We start from the raw sequence: 15,595 nt of genomic DNA on the forward strand, positions 1-15,595 counted from the left end.
TTGCATGGTTGCCAATATTCAAATGTACTTTGCATTTTGTTATTATTTATGAATATTATCAGTAATACATTATTTTATGTGTAACTTAACTCCTGCTTGTCTTTTTACTACATCTAATTGCCTGAGGTTATAGATATAGAAGGGAAGGTGGGGAGAAGTTATATACAGTGGTAAGTCAGTGAGATTAGGCATTCTAAGACTACATATTAATAATACAATAGGGGAAAGTAGAAGATAAAACAGTAATAAAAAAACATTTTTAGGTGGAGTGTTCTTTTAACTACGCAGTTGTGTGCAGAAAATAACAGCACATAGTCAGTGTGATAAAGTAGCATTAACTGAACAAATCCTTTAAAGGCAGATTTTATGGGGACTTTAGACACCTGCAACAAGTCAGCTTGTAGTGTAACTGAACAGACCCCACAAGGACCCTCACATCGTGATATTTGGGAAATGTGACACGGATAGGAACTGACTTGCTGCATATAGCAATCATATGAGCTGATTTTGCCAAAGCTTGTATCATAACGTTCTCATCCACACGCCGAGATGTAATTCTTTCACAGTATTTTTATTGAGCTATTTTAAAAAGCAGTACAATATAAACAATTACAGAAGCACAATGTTCCTTTGTTCAACTCTTAGACATTTTGTTTGTTCCATTTATGACTTCCTCCTCCTGTTCCAAACAAGAAAAATAAGTACAGAATAATACAAAGGTTTGCAGCTACTCTGAAAGAGAAAAGAGTAAGACTTCCACAATCCAGTTATTTAATACCCTTAACTTAATCTTCATAACACAGGATTTTCCTAATCTTGCCCAAAATTGAAGGTGTCACCAGATTCTTTTATTTGAGTAGAATAAAACATTTAAGATAAGTAATAATTGAGCAGGCAGGTTATGAAGAATGTGATTTTACTTCATAAAGACTTCCAAGCCTGCTGGGTAAAGGCATTTTGTAAACAAATATCTTTAAATAAATGTGGGAATTCCATTCTTCTGCCCATTTGTGCAAGTATGCAGAACGGCAGAGCTCACTTCTGTGGAATCAAGTAGAGGGAATCAAGCAGCTGTGGATGGTAGAGCCGTCCACTTCTGATGAGTAAGTCACTTAAACGGTCTATGCTTTAATTATAAATATAAAAACAAAACAAAACTCACTCTATTATATATACTGTATATATTTACACACACATATATATATATAAAGAACTTAACAGCTCTACTATAGCTCCATATAAAGCATAAGGAGATTATTTGCAATACTAAGGGGCGATATCAAGATTTTTTTTCTTCAATGAATTAATGCACAAAACATCCTTCATGAATTTCATAGGCTAGATAAACTTTGAATGGCCAGACTAACTCGACACAAAGAACCCTGATAATGTAGGAAATGGAATTAAACACAATAGTCCTCCTCTAGAAACATTAATGAAAATCTGCAGCATTGTCACCTCCAAAACCAGGGATGTCTTCAGTCCAATAAGTTTGTCTGGCTCACTAATAAGAAATTATTTTTAAATAACAATATTTAACAAATACAACCTTACAGTAAAAATAAAACAAACTCTAAAAACTGTATGAAAATGCAGTAGTTATAAAGTAATATAACATTTTGAGAGTTTTTAAAAACTATTCTGGCTCTTAGTGTCTTAGTATTTTGTTATGGAATCCCGGAGCCCTTAGTGCCCTGAGTGCCCTGAAGTGCTGGTGTGTTTCTTTCTTGAATGCACTTCACATTAGTTTCCACTAGGTGTCTCCAAAGATGTAGTCTGCTTTGGCTGCTTTCACAATTACATCAGAAACTCTCCCAAAGTCCATGATCTGGATCTTGCTGTTTTTCTATTATAAACATGAAGCCTAAAGGAGGCATTACCCTTAAATTGATTAAATCAAATGTGATGGATGGTTCTTTGTGTACCAAGTCACAGAGTCGCAAGTTTTCTGCCTTACGTGCGCTTTCTTTTAATTTCCACTAAGTATCCTGTCATGAGATTATTATGTGCATGTTGGATGGATTTTCACTGTACTTTGTGACTCAGTATTAAGAGTTCTGATGGGTTCTTTTTTTCAGCCCTTAAATACACAACCCTCAGATCTGGGGACTTGTCACACCTATTTAACCACTGCTTCATTTTAGCATTCATCTTCAAATTTTAACATTGTTTCTTTCAACTAATTTTTCTGTTCACAATAACTCACCTTTTCTGATATTTGCTTAAATCTTGAACTTATCTGTGGATCAAAGGTGCTAAGTTGTTTTAAACACTGTCTGTTCATTCCAGTAAACCAAAAAGCAGATCAGTTTAATGAATCTAGGTTTTGGCATATTGAGATACAGTCTGTTCAATTTCAGAATGTTTATATTTATTTATTTATTTTTTTTCTGAAAACACCATGTTGTCTTTATTTTTTGTCTGAGTGTGTGGTCACCATCTTGTGACAATCTTTACAAAGCTGTGGTCATGCTGTTTATGCTCCCTGTTCCCAGTACTAGTCACAGAGGTCATATGACGTATTGTGTCAGCCTGTGCCACCTATATAAGATGATGGCAGCTTGCGGTACTCTGCATTCAAGCTTTCTGAATCACTGTAAGGAGAGTCTTTATGAGTAATGTTTGCTAGGGACAATTAAAAACAAGGCTGTGTGTGGACTTCAGAATCTTTATTCTGACTTTGATTTTGGCCTCGAGGGGGATGCTAGAAACTCACACGGGGACAAATGCTTGGTAAAGAAGTGTAAAATTTAAAATGAACTGCAAGGAAGAACAAGATGCTGATAAGACAAAACATAGAGTACTGACAGTAATTTGGTTCTACTGCCAGAACTGATTTAAGATATGTTTTAAGGTTAAATGAGACTATAAAAGCTTGACACCATGAAACGGGACTAAGACCCTGATACCACCAACTCCTAGAAATGCCCCTTATACTGGGAGAATGAGAATCATTTCTTACTAATTCCCTTTGGACACTGCTTCTATCAAGGTGTCCATATTATTGAACAGTGGTCACCAACCAGTCGACTGGTGGAGTGGAAATGAAACAGAAACTAGAGAACTACTAGAGAAAAATCAGCATAAGCCTACTAGTTAGTTTAGGACTGGATGACCTGAAACAGGTGTATGGTAATCCTCTCATTCTTCATCGGCAAGTTTTTTATTTTTTTTTTTTAAACTGACAATCCTTTTATATCTGTGGATAAAGATTCTTCATTTTCAGCCTACCTATTTAAACTCATCCGATTCCCTTACCACAACTGCACATTTACTGCTGTCTACATATCGTTTGATTAACCTAGAACAACTCCATTAATTACTAAAACAAGCCTTACTATATGTACAGTTTAAACTTTGAACATTACTTGACTAACTAGCTATATTGGGTTGAGTGGATTCTGCTCATTATAAAGTATTTTTTCTGATACTGTTATGCAGTGATCATGTACTACTCCTATGAGAATTTTTGGGGCTAATGATTATGAAGAATCTCAATTTCACTGCACTGTATTCATGTGAATTTTCAGTTGCACTTTTGGAGAAGATACTAATTTGTTCTTGATTTTGTCCTTGATTGGCTTTCATCTTTTTCATGAAAATAAATGCCAAACTAAATGCATCAAGAATCTGTCACTTTACACCAAATACAATGTGTCTGTAATTTCCGACTGATCTTGTTGTTATTTACTTAATATCAGTGAATAAGGCGAGAGTTCAGTTTCACGTCACAACTTTGTTTCATCCAAACTGAGAGCTATTAAGCCGAAGCTCATATTTCTGATAGCATATTAAAGCCATCTTAATGAGGTTGAGCTTCTGGTAGAGGAGAATTAACAAAGTTAACAAATGAGGTCAGAATTAACAAAGTTTCCCTAAAAAGGTCTTTATGAATCTGGCTGAAGTGCTACGTCATATTAACACTCACTGTGATAGTATATTGTTAATGGCCCCTGCCACATCAATTAGCTTAGTTAAAGGGGCGTCCACGAGTTTGTGGGACAGTGCCTTAGGATCAGGGCTAATTCTAATAATCTCAAATACTAAGACTTTGAAGTTGTCACCCTGCACATTCTTGAGGTGGGACATAAACGCACCAAATTCATTAAAACAATTAATAGCTTTCCATTAAAATGTATAAATTGTGCAGTGTCTAGCAAATTAGAACGAATAACATGCCAGATTCTACATTTCAAAGGAGTATGCCTGTAATTGGCCACAATAATGTGATGTTTACACGGAATAAATATCGATAAAGAGAGTTATGCCAATTGCATAGATTTTTCAAACTCTTTCTGGATTTGGCTTAACTCCGAAAGCCCCTCCTGCAGTTCGTTTGCCACTTCACGGACTTTTATGGCAAATTCAGTCTTGGCACCTTTATGTAGGTCAATGGAGTCTTTTGCAATAAAGAAGACATCGAGTCCCAAGAAGAGCCCCGCTAGTATGCCAGTTGCCACTCCTGCAATTCTAACCGCTCTGACTGCACCCCCTGCTACTTGAGCCAACTGGACCACTCTCACAATGTCTGCAATGTTGGCCAGTCCTTTGCTAGCTCTAGCTCCAGCTTGAAGCATGTTCTGCGTACTAGGAGAAGCCATAGTCTTCAAAGAATCTTTGATCCTGGAATAATTCAGCTTTTCGATATTCTTTATGCCAGTGTTGATAAAATTCAGGCATTCTGCCACATCCTTAATGTCTTTTTGGTAGCCCTCTATTATCGCCTCTACTTTTGATCGATCTATTGAAGTGTTGACACTATCCGAAATAGTGGCTGAAGCACTGGTCAGTCCACCTGCGGTAGCTACTCCTAAACCGACAGCAGTGACTATAATGGAGGCTCCAAATGTAAAGGGAGCCAGGATCAATCCAGTAATGGTTGCAATTCCTCCTGCTGCACTCACAGCTCCTCCAGTGATGCTGGCAATGGTTGCTCCTTTGTGAAATCTGTCCACCCCATCAGCAATATTGCGTAGATCATCTATGTACTTCTGCAGTTTTTCAGCTCGGTCACCAAAGAGTTTCACAAAAAGCTGAAGACCCTTGTAAACTTTGCATGCAGTATTTTCATACTTCCTGAAAAAGAAATGAAATAGTTGATTGGTATATGAAAATGAAATTATAGTAGCATCTTTCAGTTACCTGAAGTCTTGTACACAGTACTGGAGAAAGTGTCTTCATAAAATTAATAAAGTCCTATGCAATATATTCAGGTATGGGTTGTGAGAGGCCGGGTCAGTTGCTGCAGGAATGGCCCAGGATGATGTGACAGTTTTTTGCAGGTCACACTCATGCTCAAACACAGACTAACTAATATATTTTAAAATATCACTAACATTAACACTAACAATCTTTGGGACCTGAAAAGAAAACACTACAACACCTGGAGAAAAGCTCATGCAGATAAGGGAAGAACATTTAAGTCCTGTGTAGACAATACGTGGTCTGAAATTAAGGCAGAGCCTATTAGTGCTGCAAGAAAGGAACACTCAGCTTTTATTTTTTACCCTTGACATTGTACATCAGTATTCAGTTATAGGACCACATGAAACTAAGTCACCCACTGAATATTGTAAGTGAGGCCATCACCATACACTTTTCACAGGATTCTGTGAAAACCTCAAGCCAAAGTAATGAGACTACAGTTTATTCCCCACCTTCTTACAATGAAAAGAATCCATCCACTGATAGTTTAATCTTTGTGACTAGTTCAGGGTTGACAGTAGATGGTGCCCAACCTGTCAACATCGGGCACAAACAAGAAAATAACCCTGAACATGGCAACAGTCCACAGTCCATCACAAAAAAGGCCAGTGCATACACAACCACACTGAGACAAGTCCATTTAAGAATCCCCAACTGTCCGATAATGCAACTCTAAATATAGAAAAACTCACATAGTACCATGTTTAAACAAGACAGATAAGCACCAAAAATCACATGGCCTGTTTTATGTTGGTGCCATATCAGAGAAAAAAATAGAAATATTATATTTATTTATATAAAGACATACTATTCCAAGTATACCCTAAATATGGAGGAAATTTACAAACAAAACTTTTAAGCCTTATTAAAAAACTAGCAGAATACCCGCGCTTCGCAGCGGAGAAGTAGTGTGTTAAAGAAGTTATGAAAAAGAAAAGGAAAAATAACGTAACATGATTGTTAATGTAATTGTTTTGTCATTGATATGAGTGTTGCTGTCATATCTCAATATATATATATATCTATAGCATATATATTTATAGTGAGGGCTTTGCCTTTTATTAGTATAGATGTAAAGTTAAATTTCCGTTGACGGGGCTCTCTCACACACCCATAACCACATGTAACCAAATTAGAATCTATACTAATAAAAGGCAAAGCCCTCACTGACTCACTCACTCACTCACTCACTGACTCATCACTAATTCTCCAACTTCCCGTGTGGGTGGAAGGCTGAAATTTGGCAGGCTCATTCCTTACAGCTTACTTACAAAAGTTGGGCAGGTTTCATTTCGAAATTCTACGCGTAATGGTCATAACTGGAAGCTATTTTTCTCCATATAATGTAATGGAGTTGAGCTCAATGGCCGTGGGGGGGGGGCGGGTTTTGTGTGACATCATCACGCCTCCACGTAATCATGTGAACTGACTGTCAACGCATTACGTAGAAAACCAGGAAGAGCTCCAAAAAGCGCTGAAGAAAACATTCATTATACAATTGAAAAGGCAGCGAAACAATAAGAAGCGAGCGAGTGACACATACTGTACAAGCATATTCATGAGTGCTGCTACTTCGGAAACAAAGCACGGTGTAAACCTAAACTTTAAATTAAGTTCATAGACAGGCTGCCGCTGGCGTTTGTCATGCCCACGGCTAATGCGGGATACAAGTTTAATGAGAGGACGCAGGATATAAACGAGAGTTTTGATCACTTTGTAACAAAGTTAAAATTGCTGGTCAAAGGCCGTGCTTATGCAAATTCCGAGAGACTGTGTTTGTGACGGGATTGACAGTTAAGGCAGGTGGAGGAGTGACGTCATCATCTCCACTCCCATTCACCTCAATTCACTCTGAGTTGAGCTCCGCGGCTAACGCCGTCTTCCGAAGCAACTTCGTCACACTGCCACCAAATACTCACAGAAAAATCCACAAGTTAATACACACGCTGTCTCTAGAGTTTCTCCACGCAGAATCCTCCAGGCACTACTTACAAAAGGTTACATTGACAATCGTGTTACGTTATTTTTAAAATGTTTCCTTTTTTTTAGCACAAGCACAGCTGAGAAGCTTTGATGCATGTGCTCCATAACACGTTAAAAAATAACGCATTTAATCACACTTTGCATTGCAAGCAAAGGGAGCTTTTGTCAATGCATGATTTCCTGGTACACCGATTACATTGATCAGCGCTTCACAATTCATTTTACCCTCGCACCCCCTTGGTTTGAGAAGAAGTATGAAAAAATATGAGGTTAAAATAGAAAAACAGATCACCAATTCAAGCTTTATGAATAATCGATTCGCCATCAATAATTGTTTTGGTAAAGCCATACCCAGTGTAATCCTCCTTCTATTTTATAATTTTTCCGCCATTAGCCATGATTAAATGAACGGTAAAAAAGTAAGAGGGAAGCGAGGGTGACTTATTCAGGCAGGCATATATATGACAGCAACACTCATAACAATGTCAATCATGTTACGTTATTATTAAAATGTTTCCTTTGCTTTTTCATTACTTATTTAACACACTACTTCTCAGCTGGGGCGGCATGGTGGCGCAGTGGTAGCGCTGCTGCCTCGCAGTTAGGAGACCCGGGTTCGCTTCCCGGGTCCTCCCTGCGTGAGTTGCATGTTCTCCCGTGTCTGCGTGGGTTTCCTCCGGCGCTCGGTTTCCTCCCACAATCCAAAGACATGCAGGTTAGGTGGATTGGCGATTCTAAATTGGCCCTAGTGTGTGTTTGTGTGTGTCCTGCGGTGGGTTGGCACCCTGCCCAGGATTGGTTCCTGCCTTGTGCCCTGTGTTGGCTGGGATTGGCTCCAGCAGACCCCCGTGACCCTGTATTCGGATTCAGCGGGTTAGAAAATGGATGGATGGATGGATGGACTTCTCAGCTGCGAGGCGCGGGTATTTTGCTATATATACTAGCAGAATACCCGCCGCAGAGCGAGAATAGTGTGTTAAAGAAGGTATGAAAAAGAAAAGGAAAAATTTTAAAAATAACGTACCATGATTGTTAATGTAATTGTTTTGTCATTGATATGAGTGTTGTTCTCATATCTATCTATCTATCTATATATACAGTGGTGTGAAAAACTATTTGCCCCCTTCCTGATTTCTTATTCTTTTGCATGTTTGTCACACAAAATGTTTCTGATCATCAAACACATTTAACCATTAGTCAAATATAACACAAGTAAACAGAAAATGCAGTTTTTAAATGATGGTTTTTATTATTTAGGGACACAAAAATCCAAACCTACATGGCCCTGTGTGAAAAAGTAATTGCCCCCTTGTTAAAAAATAACCTAACTGTGGTGTATCACACCTGAGTTCAATTTCTGTAGCCACCACCAGGCCTGATTACTGCCACACCTGTTTCAATCAAGAAATCACTTAAATAGGAGCTGCCTGACACAGAGAAGTTGACCAAAAGCACCTCAAAAGCTAGACATCATGCCGAGATCCAAAGAAATTCAGGAACAAATGAGAACAGAAGTAATTGAGATCTATCAGTCTGGTAAAGGTTATAAAGCTATTTCTAAAGCTTTGGGACTCCAGCGAACCACAGTGAGAGCCATTATCCACAAATGGCAAAAACATGGAACAGTGGTGAACCTTCCCGACCAAAATTACCCCAAGAGCGCAGAGACGACTCATCCGAGAGGTCACAAAAGACCCCAGGACAACGTCTAAAGAACTGCAGGCCTCACTTGCCTCAATTAAGGTCGGTGTTCATGACTCCACCATAAAAAAGAGACTGGGCAAAAACGGCCTGCATGTCAGATTTCCAAGACGCAAACCACTGTTAAGTAAAAAGAACATTAGGGCTCATCTCAATTTTGCTAAGAAACATCTCAATGATTGCCAAGACTTTTGGGAAAATACCTTGTGGACTGATGAGACAAAAGTTGAACTTTTGGAAGGCAAATGTCCCGTTACATCTGGCGTAAAAGGAACACAGCATTTCAGAAAAGAACATCATACCAACAGTAAAATATGGTGGTGGTAGTGTGATGGTCTGGGGTTGTTTTGCTGCTTCAGGACCTGGAAGGCTTGCTGTGATAGATGGAACCATGAATTCTACTGTCTACCAAAAATCCTGAAGGAGAATGTCCGCCATCTGTTTGTCAACTCAAGCTGAAGCGATCTTGGGTGCTGCAACAGGACAATGACCCAAAACACACCAGCAAATCCACCTCTGAATGGCTGAAGAAAAACAAAATGAAGACTTTGGAGTGGCCTAATCAAAGTCCTAACCTGAATCCAATTGAGATGCTATGGCATGACCTTAAAAAGGCGGTTATGCTAGAAAACCCTCAAATAAAGCTGAATTACAACAATTCTGCAAAAAGAGTGGGCCAAAATTCCTCCAGGCTGTAAAGACTCATTGCAAGTTATCATAAACGCTTGATTGCAGTTATTGCTGCTAAGGGTGGCCCAACCAATTATTAGGTTCAGGGGCAATTACTTTTTCACACAGGGCCATGTAGGTTTGGATTTTGTTTCTCCCTAAATAATAAAAACCATCATTTAAAAACTGCATTTTGTGTTTACTTGTGTTATATTTGACTAATGGTTAAATGTGTTTGATAATCAGAAACATTTTGTGTGACAAACATGCAAAAGAATAAGAAATCAGGAAGGGGGCAAATAGTTTTCACACCACTGTATATATATATATATATATATATATATATATCTACAGTATCTATATATATATATATATATATATATATATAATCTATCTACAGTATCTATATATATATATATATATATATATATATATATATATATATATATATATATATATATATATATATATATATATATATATATATATATATATATATATATATATATACTCGCTTGGCAGCGGAGAAGTAGTGTGTTAAAGAAGGAAAGAGAAAGAAAAGGAAACATTTTGAAAATAATGTAACATGATTGTCAATGTAATTGTTTTGTCACTGTTATGAGTGTCGCTGTGATATATATAGCAAAATACCCGCGCTTCGCAGCGATGTCATGTGTTTAAGAAGTTATGAAAAAGAAAATGAAACATTTTAAAAATAATGTAACATGATTGTCAAAGTAATTGTTTTGTGTATTTGGTTGCAGCGTCACGAAGTTGTTTTCGGTAGCTGCATCAGAAAATGTACCACGACGTCTGACATGCCTCCTTTTTACTGTTTTCTCAAAGCTTGGATTGCTGCTGTCATATATATATACACACACACACACACACACACATACACACACACACATACATACATATATATATATATATACACATACATATCTTCATATCTATATATACATATCTACATATACACATATATATATATACATACCTATCTATATCATATATACACACACATACATACATACACACACACAAATTATATATATGTGTGTATGTATGTATGTGTATATATATATATATATATATATATATATATATATAATGTAGATAGGGGTGTGTGTGTGTGTATATATATATATATATATACACACATACATACATATATATATATACACATATATATACTTGTGTGTATGTTTGTATGTGTCTATATGTGTGTGTATAGCTTTGGTCACTGAGTGCAAGGGAAAAATAATAAAATATAGTCTATAAGTTATTAAACAGTAAAACATTAACGTTTTAAGAAGTACAGGTACATTGAGCACTACTGGAGTGGTTGCGGGTAAACTACATTTTAAAGACTGTGTAACACAACAGGTAAGTAACTAACAGCAGCTAAAATACTGTATATATGGATCATCTCTCGGTAGTAGATCCCTTTTGAAAGGCGCTACACGACGGCTGTGGTATAGAAATTACATTTTCTATGTGAACGCTCAAATTTGTGCCTCTGGTAATGTGCCTTACCGCATTTAAAGAAAATTAGTTTTGTGTCCTCTGCACTGTTAAGAGAGAAAGGCTTTGGTTTGGGATAAAAGGTGTAAAGAAAGGAAAGTTGCCTTTTTCTTTTATATAGTATAGAGAGATGTGTTCGCTGACGTTATGATCGCTTTTGGGGACAGTCGCGGTGGGTCTTGTGTAGACTGGTGAGACGCCCCTGCCATTAATCGGCTGTAATGGCACTGTCAGTCCTCCACTCGTGTGTGTGTCTTCATAATCCGAGGTGATGACCTGATAATCGTATATCGTGCAAAAGAAAGTGTGAATCGCCTTAATATTATTTTTCCGTGGTGTAGAAAAGGGGTCCCGTGTTTGCACTTGTCTGGGCTATAGCGCAGGGGAGGATGAAAAATTAAAAGTGCTCACTTTGACTTAAGGCAGAAGCGCAGTCAGCGCCTCAAAGGCCGGCACAGCTATGCAGCGCGCTGGCTGCTCGACTTTTGCTGGGCAGGAGACCACAGTTTTGCAGACACGTTCATGATATCAAAAGTCTCAGCTCTTTGGAGGTCATTCATATATTATATATATAGCAAAATCCCGCCCGCAGGAGAAGTAGTGTGTTAAAGAAGTAATGAAAAGAAAAGGAAACATTTTAATAATAACGTAACATGATTGACATTGTCATGAGTGTTGCTGTCATATATATGCCTGCCTAAATAAGTCACCCTCGCTTTGCTCTTACTTTATTTACCGCTCATTTAATCATGGCTATTGGCGGAAAAATTATAAAATGGAAGGAGGATGGCTTTACCAAAACAATTATTGATGGCTTAATCGATTATTCATAAAGCTTGAATTGGTGATGTTTTTCTGTGTTAACCTCATATTTTTCAGACTTCTTCTCAAACTAAGGTGGTGCGAGGGTAAAATGAATCGGGATGCGCTGATCAATGTAATCCATGTACCAGGAAATCATGCATTGACAAAAGCTCCCTGTGCTTGTAATGCAAAGTGTGATTAAATGCATTATTTTTAAGCGTTATGGAGCACATGCATCGAAGCTTCTCAGCTGTGCTTGTGCTAAGAAAAGGAAAGATTTTAAAAATAACGTAACACGATTGTCAATGTGACCTTTTGTAAGTAGTGCCTGGAGGATTCAGTGTGGAGAAACTCTAGAGACAGCGTGTGTATTAACTTGTGGATTTTTCTGTGAGTATTTGGTGGCAGTCTGACGAAGTTGCTTCGAAAGACGGCATTAGCCGCGGAGCTCAGCTCAGACCGAAATTAGATGAATGGGAGGGGAGATGATGACGTGACTCCCCCACCCGCCTTAACTGTCAATCCCCACAAACACAGTCTCGAATTTGCATAAGCACACCCTTCACCTACAATTTTAACTTAGTTACAAAGTGATCAAAACTCGCTTATATCCGCGTCCTCTCATTAAACTTGTATCCCGCATTACCTGTGGGCATGTGAAACGCCAGCGTAGCCTGTCTATGAACTTAATTTAAAGTTTAGGTTTACACCATGCTTTCTTTCTGAGGCAGCAACACTCATGAATATGGTAGTATATGTCACTCGCTCGCTTCTTATTGTTTTTCGCTGCCTTCTATATTATATAATGCATGTTTTCTTAAGCACTTTTCGAGGTCTTCCTGGTTTTCTACGCACTGCGCTGACAATCAGTTCACGTGATTACGTGGGAGCGTGATGATGTCACACGAAACTCCCCCACGCCATTCCAGCTCAACTCCATTACAGTTAATGGAGAAAATACCTTCCAGTTATGACCATTAGGCGTAGAATTTCGAAATGAAACCTGCCCAACTTTTGTAAGTAAGCTGTAATGAATGAGCCTGCCAAATTTCAGCCTTTTACCTACACGGGAAGTTGGAGAATTAGTGATGAGTCAGTGAGTGAGTGAGTGAGTCAGTGAGTGAGTGAGTGAGTCAGTGAGTGTGTGAGTGAGGGCTTTGCCTTTTATTAGTATATATATATATATATATATATATATATATATATACACACAGTATATATATATATACAGTATATATATATATATATATATACACAGTATATATATGAATGACCTCCAAAGAGCGCGGAGACTTTTGATATCATGAACGTGTCTGCAAAAAGTGGGGTCTCCTGGCCAGCAAAAGTCGAGCAGCCGGCGCGCGCACATAGCTGTGCCGGCCCTTGAGACACTGACTGCGCTTCTGCCTTAAGTCAAAGTGAGCACTTTTAATTTTTTTCATCCTCCCCCTGAGCTCTAGTCCAGACAAGTGCAAACACGGGACCCCTTTTCTACACCACGGCAAACTAATATTAAGGCGCTTCGCACCTTTTTTTGTATGTATATGATTATGAGGTCGTCAGCTCGAATTATGAAGACACGCACAGGAGTGGAGGACTGACAGTGCCATCACAGCCGATTAATGGTAGGGACGTCTCACCAGTCTACACAAGACCCACTGCAACTGTCCCCAAAAGGCACTCATATCGTCAGCGAACACATCTCTCTATCTATATAAATAATTCACTAAGGCAAGACAACCATGGAAAGCATGCCGGAAGGGGCGTGGATTCACTAAGCCGCCGACAAATGAGACACCTATGGCGCACACAGGAAGGAGCCACGGCCACCAACTCCAAGACCATTGGATACAACGACAACTCACAGAGCCACACCCACCAACTCGGACGCGACGACACAGAAAAACCGGCGTCATTTATATTCATCTGTTGTAGAAGTCACATGCAGCTCCGACCCACGTTGACTGTTAATAGAGGCATGTTTCTCGCGGAGGTGAATCGCCATATGCGGCATGTAAAACTGTTTGCGAGGGGTATCCCATGGGATCCTTAAAACATTCCTTTACAACTGAGGTTAAAACACAATGAAGTGAGCAGTCTTTAAAAAACGAGTTTTCGTTACGACGCCGACACGCGTGCACTATAGCAAACTGTTTTACATCCTACATACAGCAATTCGCATCCGCGAGAAACATGCGTCTTCTTAGATACTCCTGCACTTTGTACACACCCCCCTCCCATCGTGGTCGGGTGTCTTGGTGGATTATATATAGAAAGGCAGCCAAAACCGCACAGAGCAATGAAAAGTCTACGTGAGTCACAGGTACATCTGGACTGTACAAAGACGACAACAACTCGAGTGACGAGTTGGAGGTGGGCACATGAGCAGGCACTGTATACTGAACGAGAAATCAGCAGACTAGCATGACGGAGGGAGTGGAGTGGATGTCCTTCTCCTCTCCTCCCGTTCCACCCTGAGCGCCGCACGGACGATTGTGTGTTGGTTCGTTCTGTGCATTGGTTAAAACCCAATGAAGGAAGCAGTCTTTAAAAACCAATAAGCCCTGTGCCTCTGTTTTATTACCGTCTCACCTGCTTCACCAATGCAGGCCCCGCAACAGGCAGCCAACCGGGTAACCAAAGTCTTTGGGTTCAGGGGGGAGTATGGTTAAAAGCTGAAACTTAAAGGAATTGACGGAAGGGCACCACCAGGTGTGGAGCCTTTCGCTTCATTTGACTCAACACAGGAAACCTCACCCGCCCGGACACGGACAAGATTGACAGATTGATAGCTCTTTCTCGATTCTGTGGGTGGTGGTGCATGGCAGTTCTTAGTTGGTGGAGCGATTTGGCTGGTTATTTCCGAAAACGAATGAGACTCCCGCCTGCTAAATAGTTACACGACCCAACAGCGGTCGGCGTCCAAATTCTTAGAGGGACATGTGGCTTTCAGCCACGTGAGATTGAGCATTAACAGGTCTGTGATGCACTTGTATTTCCGGTACTGCACGCGCGCTACACTGAATGGATCAACGTGTGTCTATCTGGCGCGGGAAGGCGTGGGTAAGCCGTTGAACCCCATTCGTGATGGAGACCGTGGCTTCCAATTGTTCCCCACGAACGAGAAAATTCCCAGTATGTGCGGGTCATACGCTCGCACTGATTACGTTCCTGCCCTTTGTAAAGCCTCCCATGTTCGGGTGACTTGGTGGATTATATATAAAAAAGCAGCTGGAACCGCAAAAGAACAATGAAAAATCAACGTGGAAACCGACTGAGGCGATGTTTGGAAAATTAACAGTCAACGTGACTCACAGGTGTGTGTGGACTGTACACAGACGAAAGCGACTCAGGTAGGGAGTTGGGGGCGAGCACATAAGCGGGCAGTGCGTACTGAACGCTCCTCCAGTTTTCAGTCACGGACAATTGTATGTTGGTTCGTAGCGTGAATTGTTGCAATGTTACTTTTCTTGGTGGTTTATTAAATTACGGATTTTTCAAAATTTTTTCCTCTGTGCTTAAAAATCATTTAAAAAGCGGCCTGATTATGCGGCGTATGCTACGCCACGGGTTGGCTAGTACTATATAAAAGAAAAAGGCAACTTTCCTTTCTTTACACCTTTTTTCCTTTTATCCCAAACCAAAGCCTTTCTCTCTTTACACTGCAGAGGACACAAAACTAATTTTCTTTAATTGCTGGAAATGCTGG

At 39.4% G+C, this 15,595-nt stretch overlaps 1 protein-coding gene across 1 annotated transcript in view; it reads right to left on the bottom strand.

The window, feature by feature from the left end:
• Positions 1 to 552: 552 nt before the first annotated feature.
• LOC120523595 (apolipoprotein L3-like) overlaps positions 553 to 15,595 on the bottom strand; it is a 43,467-nt gene continuing 28,424 nt past the window's right edge. Inside the window, exon 5 of the mRNA XM_039745037.1 lies at positions 553 to 5,076. Within this exon, the coding sequence (XP_039600971.1) occupies positions 4,263 to 5,076 (814 nt within the window). The 3' untranslated portion in view covers positions 553 to 4,262. The remainder of the gene's footprint in view (positions 5,077 to 15,595) is intronic.

This window comes from Polypterus senegalus, chromosome 1 (genome assembly GCF_016835505.1).
Source record: "Polypterus senegalus isolate Bchr_013 chromosome 1, ASM1683550v1, whole genome shotgun sequence".
Lineage (NCBI taxonomy): Eukaryota > Metazoa > Chordata > Cladistia > Polypteriformes > Polypteridae > Polypterus > Polypterus senegalus.